Below are 17,394 nucleotides of genomic sequence, written 5' to 3'. Positions count from 1 at the left end.
CTTCTTTTTTTTCATTTGGGGGGGGATTGCTTGGCTTTACTTTTGGGATGCTTTAGCAACCCCCCCAAAACGAGCTGGTTGGCCAGTCACACGCCTACATTTATAAGTTTAAATCTCCTTACACAAACTACTGAAATGCTCTGACAGAGAAATGAAACACACACAAAAACACACACAACTGCGATCCACTCACACTTCATGCTGAAATATATTCATATGAACACTACAGGAAACTTTTCTCTCATAGACACAACAGAAATCGCCTTATACAACATGTGCGCACTCTTTCAATCTCCGGGTTAAAATGTCCTTGAGGAAGATAGTGAACCTACCTCATGTTGATCTTGATGCTGCATCATCACTAGACCCCTTTTACCAGTAGCCCCCAAAATTAACTCAATTTGCATGGAAAGAAAAAAAGAATATGTTACTATCACTACATGAAGTAGCTGTTACATATTTAAAATGAAGTTGGTTCAATTTGATTAAGCTTGAAGTGTCACGTACTGTGCTACCTGCCACCCAGTCTACCTGTCACAGCCACGCCCACTCTTCAACAGAATCATATGCACCTGCCTCTGCTCATTTTCAGTCCCTATTTAATCCCCACATACCCACCCAGCGTTGTCAGTAAGTCCCTGTATGCCTAGGTTCCACGCCTTGGCATGCTCTAGTTGCCGACCTGTTTCGTCATCTACCGACCAAAATTGCACACCGCCAGCCCCGACCTGACCATGTCTTCGCCTCGTCTCTTGGACCACGCCTTGCCTGATCTCCACTTCCCATCTTCCCCAAGAGATCAATAAAACAGTGTTACGCCCCTGGTCGTCCTGTCTGCTTTGTGTGACCTCTAGAGTGCAAAAGAAATCATGTTGCCTAAGTCGTGTGGCATTACGCAATAAAGACTGAAATAATTTCGGAAGATGCACGCTGTTTGTTGCACCAGCATCTGATTCTTTTGTAGCGAATGACATTTTCTCTCTCACAAACACAAAGCACTTAAGACTGAAGAAAGTAAATGCAAAAAAACTAGTCAAAATTTAAAAAAATAACATTTATTTACCATAGCAACAGAACAATGACAATAACCACTGTGATGGTTACACAATGGGACAATTCCTCAGCAGCTGTCCACTCCCCCAAGGCCAAGCTCAATCTCCTCCTCTGGTTTAAATTCGTCAGTCTTCTCCCCCAGCGTCCGCCACCAGGGTAGCCTGTTGGCCTGTAGCCTGGCATTGTGGGCGTCACGGGCACGAGTGGCGATGGTACCGGAAGGGCTCAGAAAAGACTTGATATCGGTCGCCGTGACAGCAGAGAGTGGTGGTGCATCTGCGGAGGAAGAGAGAAAATCGAGACTTTTCCATTTCGCTTTGCAACTCAAGCTCGTGGGTGTGCTGGAGCCAATCCCAGCGAAAGGCAGAAAACAATCTGAGCTGGTTGCCAGTCAATCTCAATCTCATACTGATGCCATGACAGGTGTGTCCTGACATCAGTGCATATATTTCAAACAATGAGTCAATCACAAAAGACAAAACAAAAACCTTTGAGGAGATCCAGCTGAGTGTGAGTGTGAGCCAACAGGGAGTCCATTTTCTGCTCCTGCCTCTGTTGTCGCACCGCCTGTTGCAGCAGTGCCTGTAGCCGCCACTGCACGTCGATGTGGAGCTGTTCACATTGCTGACGACTCACGCCGCTTGACTACACAAACACGCACACACATACATATGTAAAAAGTACATTCATGTTCAGCAGTGGCACAGATTTCTGTTCAGTGAAGTCATTCAAAGTAAAGTGCCTTACGGGATGGACACGGATATATTCCTCCATCTGTCTCTTCAACACTGCCCTCTTGCTATCGCTCAAACCCTTCTGGCCAATCCAGCAAGGCCCGGAGGCCAAGACTTTAGCTGCCCGACGCTCTTGGAGAAAGCGACGCACCTGAAAGATGGCACAGCTAGTCAGACTCAGTTAGATCTCAGTCAGACTCACGGTACAGGTGCTGTTACCAGCCTTATTTCAAGGTATTAGTACTCATGACAGTGGGCGATACCAATATCAATGTCGGAAAACCCTTGCGGCTGTATTCAATCAGGAACAAGAAATCAGAAGAATATAAAATGCCATTAATTTCATGAAATTTGAGGAAATTGCTACATTGTGATACGTCTTTCTTTAAAACTCTCATTGTTTTTCAGGGATAAATCTTAGGTATGAAAATAGTGATACTTTGTTTCGTGACTCCTCAAGAATTGAGCACTCATACTGGTATCGATTTATGAAAATTGGTATTGAGTAACCCGTGAATGTGCTTAAGAGAATGTGTAAAAGAAATAAAAACAAGACATACAGCTCTCTGGAGGGTTCTGGCGGCATCCTGCTGTGTGCGTGCGAGTTTCAGTGCAGGTCGCTGCGAGTCAATGCGTCGTCTGGCTAGAAAGCCTCGCCAGGCGCTCTGAATCAACACGGCTGCACGGACCTCGCATTCTAGCAGGTACGGCTGCACCTGGTCTGGACATGAGAAGGAGATACAACGTGTGACTGACTGCATGTGGGGGGCTGCATATGTCAGAAGTGCTCAAGTCACATGACTTGACTCGAGTGGCCATATTTGGGACTTGCTTTACAAAGAATTGATTGCCGTGGTGGGACTTAAAATACTTGCCTGTTTATTTTTGAAAGTTGTTCTGATTTACCACAAATAAATTATGGACAAAAAGTTCAACCTAACCCAAAATCTCCCAAATACAAGCGGAAAATGGGTTATGGTTTGCTGAAACCACTGGCAGAGCTAGAGGAGGGAAAGCGAAGGGCCCTGGTCACCCCTGAAATATGCTTTGATCCCCCATTGACATTTAGGTATTTACTGATTTTTTTCCTGGAATTTCTTTCCACAATTCCCCCCCGCTCCCTACAGGGAACCTTTACTGAAGGTTTAGCAACCTTTTTGAAGATTGTTGGAGAAACCCATAAAAAGACTTCACAGTATGCTTTGCTCTGAGCTGCGTGCAAGCGACCTATTGCGCAAGTGTACCAGGCGGTAGAAGCTGAAGCAGTTCTCTCTGTTTTTGGTGGAACTTTGTTCTTCCCTGTAGCCGTTGCAAACAGACCTGCACAAACACACAACAGTCATCTTGGGTGATGGCTGATGCAGTTGTATGCTAAGCGACTGCTATATTTCAACCTGATAATTCAACTCCTCTTGCAACCGCTGTTCCTCCCTGTATTGTTGTTGTTGTCGTCGGCGAGCCCTGGCACACACACAAACACACACACATGCATAGGCACGTTATTAACAGCTCTCTAAAATATATACAGTAAGTAATAGGACAGGGAGAATAATAGATTTTCTTGAATCATTAGTTTACACTTGTTGGCATAATTCTTTTTTAATCACATGGCACACCTGAAGCGACGCTGCAGCATAGAAACCACTCTGCCAAGACTCTTGACTCGACGTCTGGTCACATATGATTTCCAGGCTGCCTGAATCACACACGCCGCTCTCACACGGTCAGCCAAAGCCTAGACGTGAAGAGATGTCAGCACAGACAGCTTGTGAACAGACAGGGCGACTCTCACAAGTGACTCACACTTTTTTCCTCGGATTGGATAAATGCGATCAGCTGATCAACTTCCTTGTCAAAGCCCCGTCCTCGCCAGTCTTTGTCTAATAGGCTGTCTAAACCTGCAAAAACAAACAGCCAAGCTTGAACTTTTTGAATCTTGCTTTGCTAAAATCAGCGTTTTAAAACAGAAACAATGTGTTACCATCATGTTGAATGCCTATGGCGGAATGGAGCATTAAAAGACTATTTCATATGAACTGGACACTGAATTTTATTTAATCATACATACTAACGGGAACGGAGGAACAGGGAACCAGGAGCAAACAGATTGCAGATATTTGCCCAGACATTGCCATCCAACCTTTGAAGTTGAAGAGGAAGGGCTGAAGCGGCAGTTGCTTGGCCATGTGGAGGATGAGTCTGACAGATGCTCCGCCCAGTGCCCCATCAGAGGTCACAGCTAATTGGCAAACAGCCTCATTGAGTAGCAGCCGAATGGCGTCGTCGCTTAAACTCGACAAGAAGTCACTGTACACACAAGCCGCAAAGTATTTCAGATGGCTATTTTCTACAACAAACGATAAAGTTGTTTGCGTGTGTGTGTGTGCGTTTGTGCATGCGTATGTAAGCGCACGTGTGATACCTGCTTGCCGTACATATATTAATCCACATGTGGATACAGAGCAGTGACACAGTGACCTCATCGCAGCCCTGGATGAGTTCGTAGTGGGTAGAACCAAGAACTAAGAACATGCAAGTGTCGTTAAATTAATTTCAATTGCAGTTGTCACATCAAAAGACACATTTTAGCAACCATTTTAAATGAACGGCTTAAACGTACATGCTACAGTAGTTTGCAAATAATAGGAGGGCACCCACCTTGCGCGGTGAGCTGTGCATGTGCTCTCAGAAGCCAGCTGACAGAATCCATCACATTCCTGAAGAGAAAAACACACTGACGCCACACAGGTCAGTCAGCATCTTAACGTCCTGCATCAGCGACAGGTAAACTTGTTTGCGCCACCTCACCTCTGCTCGCATCGCAAGATGACTAGCCAAAGACAGGACGCCATCTATGACTGATGGTAGGAATAGCCTATGAAAAGTCTCAGACAATTCACCAGGCTCCACCCCAAAGCAACAGGAACTAAAGTCAAAAGACAGAAAGTCAGATGAAGCAAACATCTTCATTCTGTGTTTTATGGTGAAGAACAACAAACAGAGAAAAGGTTGTTCGCCTGTTGTCTGGCACTTGCCTTGTAAGGGAGGCCAGCGTGACGGCAGCTCCCCAGACGCTTTGCAGCCTTTGGGGACCCAGAGTGAGCAGGGTGACACAGTGGCTCAGGATACCACTCTGATACAAAAGAGACGTGATTCTGGTCCGTGCATTGCTATCCTTCTGGGCCGTCGCCGTGTCCAGAAACCCTGGGTTCGATAGCAGATAACATTTACTTTTTTCCCCAAGTATAACAGAAGCTGATCCTTCATTAGTGGTGCAAACGCATAGTCTGAGAATGTTCTAAATTTGTTTATAGAATACACACAAATTCAGGTACAAAGATAGTGACGAATCACTTTTAGACGCAAACGCTCGTTTTGTGCACAAAATGGTAAATAAGGGCCAATGTGACATTTCCAATCCTCAACTACTTGAGTGATCAGTTGGAGAACTTTCACATCAGTCATAAAAGTAGCATACTTTGTGGCATCAGAGAAAAATTACTGAGTAATGGAAAGACAGAAAAGGTCTCACGCTTTAAAGTATCATTCAGCAGGTGGATTCTGTCAGCAGGACTCAGACTTGAGTCCTCCACTTGTCGCTTTAGATTCATTACTGCCTCCTCAGTCCGCTCCATTGTAACTGTAGTAAGTCATCGATTGATTTAACGTTCAACGTGCCAATAACATAAACCCACTTCACGAAACAAAGTGGGTTTGAGTAAGCACCGTTTTAATGCTCCATTAGGGACCCCAAATGTCATACCATTCGCATGCAAATGCACTTTTCGATAGACTAGCTTACATGAACTAAACAATGTAAACACAATGACGTCATCCCGCTGCGACAATTTAGAGAGGTCTTGTGTGGCGCTTGATGATGACGTCAGAGTGTTTTCGGTCCCTCCCTTTATATTGTTAAACGGTGCAAATCTTAACTATTACAAATGTATGTTGGTTGTCTATCGTGAAAGGTATTAAGAGGTAAAAAGTATCTGTATGGAAATAGACCACTTTTAGATAGATCTTGTAGATGGTAGATGTATCTCGGGTAAATCAGACTTGATTTTTTTTTAACACAATCTGTACTTGATATACTTATATTTTTATTATGAAAAGAACGGGAAATGTCATGAGTACGTCCACTTCAGTCACAGAAGTCTGACTTCTAAGGCACTTTATTGTGCTACAAGCCAAAGTCATGTCATTTGCATTTATATTGATCAGTTATTAATCAAATGTGTTTCAATGTATATTCTAGAGGTAGGAAGAAGGACGGTCAACACACCGTGACTTTTTTGTTGCAGTTTTGAGTACACTGTGTACAGCGTGTGCATATTTTGTATTTTTTTAAATTTTGTATACATACTTCCTGTGTTTGTGTATTGTATTTGAAAAATACTGAAAAAAACATTTCAAATGTAATAGTGGATTTATACTTCGACACATTAATGTATTGTTTTTAAAGCTGCATCTGTGTATTTCCTAGTCGTTCAACTAATACAAAAAGTCACTGAATTGTCATACTAGTGAGGACAAAGAGCTGTACACGTGCACAATTGAGCGCATTCGAATAAATCACGCGGCTTTGCCCTACGTCGAAACGTTCGCGCGCGGGCTCGCAGCTGGTGCAGCCCTCGTGCACGGCACCTATAAGCGCGCATGCGCGCTGGGGCCACTCGGCGATGGACCGAGCGAGGTTATCAAGAGAGAACGGCGACGGAGGAGGGTGGGGGGGCTCGATACCGGTTTGTGTGATGGTGCGTGCATAGGGTAACGGTAACGCGAGCATTTACGATGAAGCGTGAGATGCAGTGCCGTGCGGCGGCGGCGTCGCCGTAGCGAGCATCACCATCATCATCAGAAAGGAAGAGGAGGAGGACTGAACGTGGAGGATGCACCATCACTGACCAACACTGATCGTTACCGGGAGGAGGGGAACGCATCCGTCCCTTACGGCGGACTAATATTAGCTTAGTTCGGGAGCCCTATCAGATGTGAAGCCGCGGGTATGGACGGGTAGGCAGGGGAGGAGGCAACCAACGATACATTACAGAGGAGCGAGCCCGAGGAGGTGGAGGAGAGAAGGAGGAGGAGCAGGAGTAGGCAGGAGGATGAATACGGTGGATGGAGCAGGAGAAACGGGCCCGGACGGCCTGGCGACGGCAGGTAGGGCGTGTGAGCGTGCGCGCGAATTGCTTTATCGCCATGATGCCTTCACATACCCCCATTGACTAGGACGATGTGCACGCGCGTGTGTGTGGGGGGGCACGCTCAGAGCACCGTGCAGTCGATGCTATAGGTATTTGGTCACATGTCCATTTACGAGTTTTTGTACTCCAAAGCCAATGGGAGTGCTGCTCTCTGATTGGCTACTCGTCTTACATATCATATTATAGCAACTGCAAACGACTTTGGGGTGATGTAACGGGGACTCCTTCATTGATCTTCATGGGGATGGTTGTAATCATCATATTTGAGCGGAACCTTGGATATGGAATGTTTGGTCGTATCATTTTGTCAAAGCAGTGACGGCAAGAGTCACAGTACTGAGGTTGGGGGCTTCAATACAGGTTCTGCCCTCCCTGTGTGGAGTTTGCAAGCTCTCCTTTTGCATGGGGTTTTTCCATATCTTTAGTCCTCCTCCCACGTTTCAAATCATGCATATTCATTACGACGTGTGAATGCGAGTGTGAGTGGTTGTGATTTCTACGAAAGGTGTATACACCACCTCTCACCCAAAGTCGCCCGAGCCAGGCTCAGCTCACCCATGATGACCCTAACAAGAACAAGCGGAATGGAAAATGGTTGGATGACTATTCAAGCAGCTAACGACCACATCCAAGTCAGCGTGAGACATTTTCATGATGGTTGTGTAATCAGGCTAATGACTCCTGACAGTTAGAGCAACTTTCTCTGAAGCCCTCCACAACACAGTTATTTTGGGATCGTCACTGAGTTTGCGTGTTTGTGTACGTGCATCCCTCACTGATCTGCTGTCTCCTGCGCAAGATGACAATTGATGGATCACTCGGGTTGCTAATTGAGTGTTTTGATGGTTGTGCCTCAAAGAAGCATCCATGCTGCAAACCTCATTCATGATGAGTCACTTAGTCAAGCTCCCGCACTGATAATCAAGTTGGACTGCTCTAATGTCAGCCACAGAGTCCAGTATGGACCAGGGCAAAGAGGCGTTTAGTTCTCCAACATCTGCAGGGCCGCTAACCATATGTCTCGGAATTGCAGGGTCCAGTAAAGCAGAGTGTGTCCGAGCAGTCGACGTGCTGACAGTGCTCAGAGAGAAAGTGGCCTTTGTGTCAGGTAACGTTCACTCCGAGAGCACGGTGACATTCTGGTTTGGTCCTGATCTTGACCCGGTTTAAATGTCCAGGAGGCCGAGACAAACGAGGAGGTCCGATCCTGACCTTTCCAGCCAGGACCAACCATGAACGAATAAAACAGGAAGATCTAAGCCGACTGGTTACGTACCTGTCAACCATACCTAGGTGTGCTTGTTTGTCTTCACACCTACCTGCATGTCTGTCCGTCCCTGTTGACCGTCTCTCTCTGTCTCAGTGAGGACGTGCGTGCACGAGGGTTCACAGTGGTAGTGGACATGCGTGGTAGTAAGTGGGACAGCGTGAAGCCGGTGTTACGTACTCTGCAGGAATCCTTCTCCTCCAACATCCACACGGCACTGCTAATCAAGCCTGATACCTTTTGGCAGAAACACAAGACCAATTTGGGTAGTGCCAAGCTCAGCTTTGAGGTACTATACCACTTTTTACTTTTCTAAATTAGTACTAATGCCATTAAGTTCCAAGAATTTTTTATTTTTTTTTTTTACTCACAACTTCTACTAATGTAAATCCATTCCTACTAAAGCATGTTCCGAAACCACTATTATTTCTTCAGACCAGTCTAGTGTCCGTCGAAGGTCTGTCCCGGTTGGTTGACCCTTCTCAGTTAACGTCTGACCTCGGTGGCTCGTTGGAGTATGATCATGTGGAGTGGACTGAGCTACGTCTGGGTCTCGAGGAGTTTTCAGGGGCCGCCACACAACTGTTGAACCAATTGGATCAGCTGGAAGTCGGCCTGAACAGCTTACCAGAACCGCAGGATGTGGATGAATCCCGCAAGTGAGGGTCCCACTTATTGATTAGCTGTCTAAAGCTTGCCAGTATGTGTCAAAAGGACAAAGACAGGGTGGAGGCAACGTTTCAGCAAGAGCATCCGATGCTACTGCGACTTAATTGATTGCTGACGGTAACCCTTTCTTACCTCCAGAATACTCGAAGAACACAATCGTCTCCGAAACACCATCGCCACAGCGCCGGTTGACGCCCTCGATCGAGAGGGGAAGAGCTTGCTCCAGCGCATGCGCGTGGGCCCCTCCCATGGCGACACCTCCAACGAGAGCGCCGGCGGGAGCCACGGCAGTTGGCTGTCAGGCGGGGCTGACTTCCAGAGCGTGGCGCCAAAGGTTTCCTCTCTACTAGACCGTCTGCAAGTGGCTCGCAGTCACCTGCTGCAGAGTTGGAGTGACAGGAAACTCCACCTGGACCAGGCACTGCAGTTACACCTCTTTGAGCAGGACGCCAACAAGGTGAGCCGGAGCGTCCACAAATCATGAAGCGTGAATCATGTCAAATCTTGCCCCCCACAGATGTCTGAGTGGATCGCGCACAGTAAGGAGCTGTTCATGCAGACTCTGGTGGAAGTTGGCCAGAACCACCAGCATGCCGTTGACTTGCAATCACAACATCAGCACTTCACCTCCAATGTGATGGTAATGTGAAGTCACTCAGCATTTGTCTTTGACTGTCGCACCCTTTGCTGATGTCATTTTCCGTGTGTGTGCGTGTGTGTGTATAGAACGGGAGTGTAAATGTGGACAGTGTTGTTACTGTGGCAGCTAGACTTGCAGAGGCTGGTCACTTTGGGGCAGAGAGAATTGCCACGGTGTCCTCACAGCTACAAGAAGCCTGGAAGCTGTTGACCACAGCTCTGGAAGAGCGTAGCAACACTTTAGCCATGGCAACTGGCTTCCACCAAGGCGCAGAGCAGGTCAGTAGTCATTCATTGTGCTGCTAGGAGTCGCTGATGGGGTAGGAGTACACTTGCCTGTCTTGTGTGCCAACACCGTGAGTTTGATTCCCGCATATAACGGTGTGAATGTGTGCGCGACCAAAAACATATTTCATTGTGCTGCTCCTTCTGATGTGCCAAGCTTGGCCACCGGGAGGCAGTATGATGCAAAGAAGAATAGTACTTCTGTTTTAAATAGTTTTTTTAGCATCAAGCTAAGCTGATGTTCCTCAGTCGAAACCACGTGGTTGCTTTAAATAGATGAGTAACTCTCTTGGGGACCAGGGCTTTGACACCATTTTGTGGTATTTTAAAGCAAATAGCTAAGGATAGGTTCCACAGAAAAAAACCCTCATAAGTATGTTTGTAAATAGCGAACTGCGAAGAGGCAGGAGATTACGGTTCACCTTCATAGCTTTTCTTTTCTGTCCTCCCACCTGGTTGGATGCAGTTTCTCCACAAAACAGAGGAGTGGCTTCAGAACTATGTCGAGGCATCGCTGCCACTGGCGACTACTGAGCTCGAGGAAGCTGTAAAAAAACACCAGGAACTGAATGAGGAGATCTCTGCCAACTATACCCAGGTGACCGACCATCTTTGTCAGTGTGTCAGTCTGGACATGTGTTTGTTTTTCTGCTCACCTTTTTATGTGTAGGTGAGCGAGAGCGGCAAAGCCTTGCTGGACGTCCTAAATCGGAGCACGGTGACTGACAACAATGATTCGTCATCTAAACCAGACTTGACTGCCACCACACACGGCATCATGGGAGTTCTGCACCAGGTCATGCAGGTACAGCTCACTCAGCCTCTCGCTATTCCTGAAGAGATGGACAGGTGTTGATTAACCGAACTCTCTTTCAGGCTCACCATGACCTGGAGAATGCGTGGCAACACCGCAAGCTCCGCCTCCACCAGCGCCTTCAACTCTGTGTGTTTCAACAAGATGTCAGACAGGTGCAATGCGCGCGTTAACTGAAATGATGGGACCTGCCTATTTCCTGGTTTGCAATCCTTTTCGTCTCACAATATTGTCTCGATCTATCTGTCCGTATCTCCCTCCAACCGTGGTAGGTGTTGGACTGGGTGGAGCAGCACGGCGAGGTTTTCCTCAACAAACACAGTGGTGTCGGGAAGACTCTGCATCGAGCGCGAGCACTTCAAAAACGTCACGATGACTTCCAGCAAGTGGCTCAGGTGAATGCAACTCTCACTATTGTCATAGTTGCCATTACATGTGTGACATGCTCACTGTGCACATGGAATTGCTGTGTATGTGCGTTAGAACACTTACACCAACGCAGAGAAGCTTCTGGAAGCAGCTGACCAACTGGCTCAGTCCGGTGAGTGTGAGGAAGAAGAGATCTACCAGGCGGCTCGAGACTTGGAGCTCCGCATGCAGGTGACCCACCGGCTCCTGGAGATGAAAATCTTATGACATATGTACTTCGCAAACACGATATTAATCGGAATGCCGTGATTAGACAAGTGGGTGCGTATGGAACAAATTGTACAGAATAAAATGGACTTGACTTTCATGTGTAACTCAAAGGAATTGCATACATTTCTAAGATTATTGATCTGGAGAGATAAACAGGTGACATACTGCGTCTTTCTGCAGGCGTTCATTCAGAAAGTGGAACAAAGGAAGATGCTGCTCGACTTGGCTGTGTCCTTCTACACACACACCAAAGAGGTAGCGTCCGCAGGATGCCACTGACAAAACCCAAACCTGATCTCCACACCAATCCCACGCACAGCTGTCGTCGTGGATGGAAGGACTCCAGAAGCAGCTCTCGGCTGACCTCTGTATCGGTTCTGAATCGGTGGAAGCTCTGCAGACGCTGATGAGTCAGCAACAACAGCAGCAGGCCAACACACAGGTGATGGCTTACTGTGTGTCTGATCTCACACCTAATCACTAACCCTCTCACAAAAGCCCGACATCGCTTCCACCTCTGACCCCGACTTCTAACCATCACATTAACCCGGCTTCTAACCCCGACCCGCAGGAGGCTGCGATGAGTGTCATCAGAGAAGGGGAAGACCTCATCCTGCAACTCAGGTAGAGAGTCTGGATGCATTCGAGTCGCGTCCCCATTGCTGCATGGTTGGGCCACCTAATTCCCTCAATAAGATGGCAGGGTTCAATTGAGTGTTCTTAGTCATGTGTTTGTTTAGTCCTTGTGTTGAATTGTTTTCAGCTCAGTGCAGGAAAGTGACTGCTAAAGGTGGATTACAAAGTTAATGTCGTGTGCATTTGTTTTAGGCCCCAGGGCAGCTCTGTGGCCCACGTGGAGTCGGTGCTACAGCAACTGGAGGAGTTCCATGTTCAATTGGAGGATGTTTTCCATCAGAGGAAGATCCGATTGGATGTTTACCTGCAGCTGCGTATCCTGCAACAGTGCATACTGGAGGTAAATTTTGTGACATTCCAAAATGCCCTTCAAAGCTGCCAGTGATTGTTTAAGGTGCATGCGCTGTTACCAAGGTAACCGGCGAGATGGATGCTTGGAAGCAGGAGCTCCAGAAACAATCCCAGGACCTTTCTGCTGAGAAGCGGCTATCTGACGCAAACCAAGACAAGCAAACACTCGGGCCGTCGCGGCTAGCCGAAGCTAGCCCAGAGGCACTTACATTAGCACAGCAACGCATTCACAGGTGGACACTAAGTTGTCATGTTAAAGAGGAAAACATGTCTGCTTGAGACTGATATTCCAGTCTTGGATTGATTGATCTTCAGGCACATGGAACGGAGGCTCGCTGTGAACAACATGACCTATGAGGTGGTCCAGCAGGGTCACGACCTTCAGCAGTATATCACCGAGGTCAAGTCAACAGGTCAGTTACGCGGCTGCAAACAAACACAAGCTGTAATCTTTTGAGAAATAGAGACAACAAAACGGACCAAGGAATCTGGCTGATTGATTCATCCAGAGGTTCTTAGTAGGTTTTGAGAACTCACTTGCTTAAAATGTTATGTTACCTTAGAGCTATGATGAAGGATGGATAGAATCTTTGCGACTTCTGATGAAATCTGCCACATTTGCTCTTCGACGGACTGCGCACTAAAATTGTTGGGTGCTTTTCCTCGTTTGAGATTTGGTTCCTTTTACCCAAGGTTGAGTTCATTATTTTGACCCTGGAGATTGAATTTGGGCGCGCTGAAGAGTTCAGGTTGCCATTTTGGTTGTGTACTAAATTTAATGGCTGGATGGCTCATAAGGTTATTATTCCTGACCTTGAACATAGAATTTGGCTTCAAATCCTGGTCGGAGTGAATCAATTGTAACATCTCTAAAAAGGTCCCAAGCTGATATAGAAATGGCTGGGTTGCGTCGTGAAGGGCAACAAAAACTGTGTCAAACATATCACGTGAGTGAATTGCTATGGCGACACCTGACAGCGGGAACTTATTTTTTATTATTCTTATTAGACAATGTTGGAAATAATATTAGCATAATTTTAACCACAGCTATACAACTGAATGGGGGAATGTGAGGCATTGCTTTGGGCACCATATGGTGTAGATAAAGCGCTATATAAATACAGTCTATTTCACATTTACCGGAGCATAAAGGTGCCTGGAGTGGAAAATCAGAAGGATTTCGGTCGTGTGTTACTCCAGGAGTACGCATGCTACCTAAGGTCTTGTGGACTTTACAAGGTGGTACTTTGCCTGTGACCTTCAGTGTTCGGGATTTACTCACCTCAGTGTGATGCCACGGGAATTAGAAACAGGTCCACAAAATGGGAGGCCTTGGTTTTCAGTTAGAAAGGCTAGGATATACCAACTGCATCTCCACCTTGGCGCAGATTTATGGCAGGAGCCGGGACTTTGTCTCACAGCTGGAGATGCCTCAGTGTTCCCCCTGGTAGAACTGCAAGAGGAGGCCAGGGAGAGCTACGTCTGGGATTTCAGGCCTCAATTGCTGCACCCGCCATCTACACCCAGATAAGGAGAAGAAAATGGATGGATGTTTGTCAAAATTGCAGGCTTCACTTGAGTGGTGTCACTTTCAGGGTGGCACAGGTTAGTTACTGAGGTGAGGGTGAGATTTAAGTTTTCACAATGGAGCCTGCAGACACTTGCAGTAATTCATCCAATTGACGCCATTAACAGTAGTACCGTTGTGGAGGCTACTGTATATGGAACAAAATGGGCTGGAGTAGAATATGATACAGCAATATCGAGTGGCTGATGTAAGTCTGCCTGCTTCAGTAACATACAGATGATTTAAGGGTGGGGTGGGGGGGGGGCAGAGGAGGATAACGGGGGAGGGAGAAAGGGGGATGTGGTCGCCATGGAAACTGCACTCAGCTGGTCCCCATGGAAACCGGCTCATTGACTTTGTCATGGATATACACACGTACACCCACACACAAACATTAAGCAAATGATTAGAGATTGCACATTTACTGTAATGTGCTTGAATTTCATTGATGCCATCTATTTTCTGACATGCACACGTGTTTCTGTGTGTGTGTGCGTGCATTTGTGTGTCTCAGGAATTGAGCTGTCAGAGGTGGAGGCCGATCTCTCTTCTCAGGTGGAGGAGCTGCAACGCCTGATGCTGGACAAACAGAAGGAACTGCAGCAGATTGCAGATCACACTCATACACACCTTGAACAGAACCTGCAGCTTCGACACCTGCAGAACCAGGTCAAACAGGTAACACACACACACACACACTGGCAGACCAAAGTGGGTCACACGTGCATGTCTGCAGGCCGATTGTGCAATCACCTTTGGTTCTGATTCATGTCCATTGGTCAGGTGCTGGGTTGGATCACGGAGGGTGAGGTCATGTTGTCATCCTGCATGCTCAACTCCAGCTGTTTGTCAGAGGCTGAACAACTGCAGAGGGAACATGAGCGCCTCCAACAGGCCATAGAGGTTATTACACACACGCATACAACTGAAGACGAAGCATCTCCACTGGGGGAACATCTAACATGTGTTATGTCCAGGCTCTCCTCCATGCTGACTCTCTGCAGAGGACCCACCAGGTGGCTCTGGCTCTACAGCAAAGAGCAGAACTGCTAGTCAGGTTAGTCCACACACGTACGGTGAATTACCAAATCTTTTCTGTTGTGCATAAGAGTCTGACGATGAAGATCTAGAATCACTTTGCACTGTTACCTTCCTTCATATCCACCATTCCCTTGGTGCCACTCGGATGAATATTATAGATATTTGCTCCTTTCTGATTTTGTATTCATTGGTTCATATCAATTTAACGAACAATAATATCAATCATATCTTTGGGTTGTGTCACTTGTATGTTTGCTTCATCCAAAACTCGACCCCTTATCTAGGTCAGGCCATTATGATCCAGATGCAGTGAGGTCCTGTGCTCAGACGGTGGCGCTCCACTGGCAAACGCTCATGCTGCGGATTGAGGACCGACTCAAACTTGTCAACGCTTCTGCTGCCTTCTACCGAACTTCGCAACAGGTAAGCGCAACTTCGACCTCCTGCCAATATATCAGTGGACGTAAGTAATGAAGTACAAATACCTGGTTAATGTTACTATGCACTTTACTAGAATCTTGGGAGACATTTTGACTGATTGATTGAAATTTTGGGGACATCAAGTGCAGAAGGTCAACTAAGGATCATCATCAAAAAATTGTGGCAAATGCATTTTCTTGTGTCAACCTAAAAACCATAAGCGTTCGATAAAACATATAGGCCAGGTCGCCAAAAGGGGTAGACCAGAAAAAGCAAAGAAATTGCCCAGAAATGTTATTTGTTCTTTTTTTTTAAATGTAGTTATTCTACCATTTTGACAAAAAAAAAATTACTTATTGCAAGTTTTGTCGAGCCCCCCTGTGCAAAACTACAGAAGAACGGACAGAAATACTGGAAGAGTTTCAGTAGTGTGTATGAGAGTGAATCCTGAATCATGTCCTAAAGTGCCCCTCTTGAATATGCAGGTATGCGGTGTGCTGGAGAGTCTGGAGCAGGAGTACCGCAGGGAGGAGGACTGGTGCGGGGGTGGAGACAGACAGCCTGAGCATCTCCTGCCTCTCATTAACAAACACATGGAGCAAAAGGAGGCCTTTCTCAAGGTGTTGTTTCAAGCCAGCTACAAAATAATTAATAATAAATTTGTATTCTTTTCTCATCCCTCTGTATTCTCATCTGGGCCCCAAAACTTTAAGAACCGCTGATATCATGTACAATTGTAAGATAAGATACTTGCCAGCCACAATGAAAAGGCCTTCACTTTCTTGTTACTATGGAAACAGGCCTGCACGCTCGCGAGACGGAATGCGGAAGTTTTTCTCAAGTACATCCACCGCAACAGTGTCACCATGGCCAACATTTCTGGCCACAATGTCACAGTGTCGGGGGTCAGTGAGGTGACTGGGCACTCACGGGTACCAGAGCAACAGGTCAAAGGTGACGTGGACCCAACACACACACACATCATGTGAAGTCAAGATGTAAGGGAGAGCCAGAAAACAAGGAGCTGATCATTCGCCTGTATATGTGTGTGCAGGTATTCTCAGTGAGTTGCTTCAAAGAGAAAACAGAGTTCTTCATTTTTGGACATTAAAGAAGCGCCGACTGGACCAGTGCCAGCAGTACGTCATGTTTCAGAACCACACACAGCAGGTATTTAACATCATTGATTGTGTTGATGATAATGTAACTGTATCAAAATTATAAATCCTCACACTGTTGTGGTCGTAATATTTTTTTCTACCACAACAAAATTTGATAACTTTGACTGAAGTGAACCAAAATGCACAAAAGTTAAAATATTTTAAAAATCTCGCAAGAACTTGACTTTGTTATTTATTTAAGAAAAATTCTCCTGGACTTGACAGGCTCTGGATTGGTTGGCACAGACTGGAGACCACTACCTGGCCACACACACATCACCGGGTGCAACGGCAACGGAGACGCAGGAGCTGCTAAACCAGCACCGGCAGTTTTGTGTTTCGGCCAAGGTAAAAGTGTGCATCGAGCTAACATGAACATGTTTAAGTATAATACCTTTAATAGGCCTATGTGGGCTCCCCCTAGTGGTATGTGAGAAAATCACTACCTGAGCACAGTTCAGTTGTATTTAACTTTTTACCGCCTTTACTCTTACAATAATATTAAATACTGTCAGTATACCTAAGTGATATGGAACTGTGTGCATGTCTTGTAAATCACCTCTGCGTGTGCTTACTATCAAAGATGATGGCATTCAATCTCCGACTCTGTCCATCAATGTCCTCAGCACACACAGGAGAAGGTTCACTTGCTCATCCAATTGGCTGAGAGCATGCTGACTAAAGGCCACGCCCATCGCCTGGAGCTTCGTCGCTGTGTTTCCGCCGTGGATAAACGGTACCGGGACTTCACCGTCAGGATGGGCCAGTATCGTCACCTGCTGGAGACGGCGCTTGGAGGCTGCTCACAGGTACCATCCGTGTCAGAAGCATTTTCATTGTAATATTTTTTGTCTGTTATCACCCTAGAAACACATGCATAATCGTTAAAGCAGTGATTCACACCGACTT

General features: G+C 46.5%; 2 protein-coding genes and 2 long non-coding RNA genes across 8 annotated transcripts in view; 1 reads left to right on the top strand and 3 right to left on the bottom strand.

Annotated features, from left to right (window-relative positions):
• Positions 1 to 1,033: 1,033 nt before the first annotated feature.
• iqcb1 (IQ motif containing B1) lies at positions 1,034 to 5,661 on the bottom strand. The gene is made up of 14 exons (XM_088369524.1): positions 5,320 to 5,661; positions 4,823 to 4,991; positions 4,596 to 4,713; positions 4,446 to 4,521; positions 4,210 to 4,309; positions 3,928 to 4,094; positions 3,591 to 3,685; positions 3,404 to 3,522; positions 3,182 to 3,248; positions 3,032 to 3,107; positions 2,348 to 2,508; positions 1,801 to 1,938; positions 1,542 to 1,698; positions 1,034 to 1,329 (listed from the first exon to the last, which is right to left on the bottom strand). Exons 1-14 carry the CDS (start codon positions 5,420 to 5,422, stop codon positions 1,121 to 1,123), a joined length of 1,755 nt encoding a protein of 584 aa, XP_088225650.1. The 5' UTR covers positions 5,423 to 5,661; the 3' UTR covers positions 1,034 to 1,120.
• Positions 5,662 to 6,489: 828 nt separating this feature from the next.
• LOC148402043 (kalirin-like) overlaps positions 6,490 to 17,394 on the top strand; it is a 25,617-nt gene continuing 14,712 nt past the window's right edge. For 2 of the 3 annotated variants that reach the window (XM_088369521.1, XM_088369520.1), the window contains exons 1-28: positions 6,491 to 6,953; positions 8,031 to 8,105; positions 8,176 to 8,290; positions 8,361 to 8,553; positions 8,700 to 8,923; positions 9,072 to 9,390; positions 9,451 to 9,573; positions 9,660 to 9,851; positions 10,324 to 10,455; positions 10,528 to 10,662; positions 10,734 to 10,826; positions 10,944 to 11,066; positions 11,155 to 11,271; positions 11,491 to 11,565; positions 11,630 to 11,752; positions 11,882 to 11,934; positions 12,139 to 12,286; positions 12,361 to 12,530; positions 12,613 to 12,710; positions 14,379 to 14,542; positions 14,648 to 14,767; positions 14,842 to 14,921; positions 15,190 to 15,328; positions 15,811 to 15,945; positions 16,126 to 16,279; positions 16,380 to 16,495; positions 16,711 to 16,833; positions 17,112 to 17,294. In XM_088369521.1, the coding sequence (XP_088225647.1) occupies positions 6,899 to 6,953; positions 8,031 to 8,105; positions 8,176 to 8,290; positions 8,361 to 8,553; positions 8,700 to 8,923; positions 9,072 to 9,390; positions 9,451 to 9,573; positions 9,660 to 9,851; positions 10,324 to 10,455; positions 10,528 to 10,662; positions 10,734 to 10,826; positions 10,944 to 11,066; positions 11,155 to 11,271; positions 11,491 to 11,565; positions 11,630 to 11,752; positions 11,882 to 11,934; positions 12,139 to 12,286; positions 12,361 to 12,530; positions 12,613 to 12,710; positions 14,379 to 14,542; positions 14,648 to 14,767; positions 14,842 to 14,921; positions 15,190 to 15,328; positions 15,811 to 15,945; positions 16,126 to 16,279; positions 16,380 to 16,495; positions 16,711 to 16,833; positions 17,112 to 17,294 (3,777 nt within the window). In that variant the 5' untranslated portion in view covers positions 6,491 to 6,898. Of the gene's footprint in view, positions 6,954 to 8,030; positions 8,106 to 8,175; positions 8,291 to 8,360; positions 8,554 to 8,699; positions 8,924 to 9,071; positions 9,391 to 9,450; positions 9,574 to 9,659; positions 9,852 to 10,323; positions 10,456 to 10,527; positions 10,663 to 10,733; positions 10,827 to 10,943; positions 11,067 to 11,154; positions 11,272 to 11,490; positions 11,566 to 11,629; positions 11,753 to 11,881; positions 11,935 to 12,138; positions 12,287 to 12,360; positions 12,531 to 12,612; positions 12,711 to 14,378; positions 14,543 to 14,647; positions 14,768 to 14,841; positions 14,922 to 15,189; positions 15,329 to 15,810; positions 15,946 to 16,125; positions 16,280 to 16,379; positions 16,496 to 16,710; positions 16,834 to 17,111; positions 17,295 to 17,394 lie in introns of all 3 variants that reach the window. The other variant, XM_088369522.1, reaches the window with a different exon arrangement.
• LOC148402044 (uncharacterized) lies at positions 8,130 to 14,909 on the bottom strand. Its single transcript, XR_015857198.1, has 5 exons — positions 14,618 to 14,909; positions 12,357 to 13,814; positions 11,164 to 12,265; positions 10,514 to 10,690; positions 8,130 to 10,402 (listed from the first exon to the last, which is right to left on the bottom strand). It is a non-coding gene; the product is annotated as an uncharacterized LOC148402044 (long non-coding RNA).
• Positions 15,403 to 17,394, bottom strand: part of LOC148402042 (uncharacterized) — a 21,977-nt gene continuing 19,985 nt past the window's right edge. For all 3 annotated transcript variants that reach the window (XR_015857196.1, XR_015857195.1, XR_015857197.1), the window contains one exon: positions 15,403 to 17,348. This is a non-coding gene — a long non-coding RNA (uncharacterized LOC148402042). The remainder of the gene's footprint in view (positions 17,349 to 17,394) is intronic.

The sequence above is a fragment of the Syngnathus floridae genome, chromosome 2, assembly GCF_059516105.1.
Source record: "Syngnathus floridae isolate MCC-2025c chromosome 2, RoL_Sflo_1.0, whole genome shotgun sequence".
Taxonomy (NCBI): domain Eukaryota; kingdom Metazoa; phylum Chordata; class Actinopteri; order Syngnathiformes; family Syngnathidae; genus Syngnathus; species Syngnathus floridae.
Note: the sequence above shows the minus strand (reverse complement) of the source record. Positions and strands in the feature narration are given on the sequence as shown.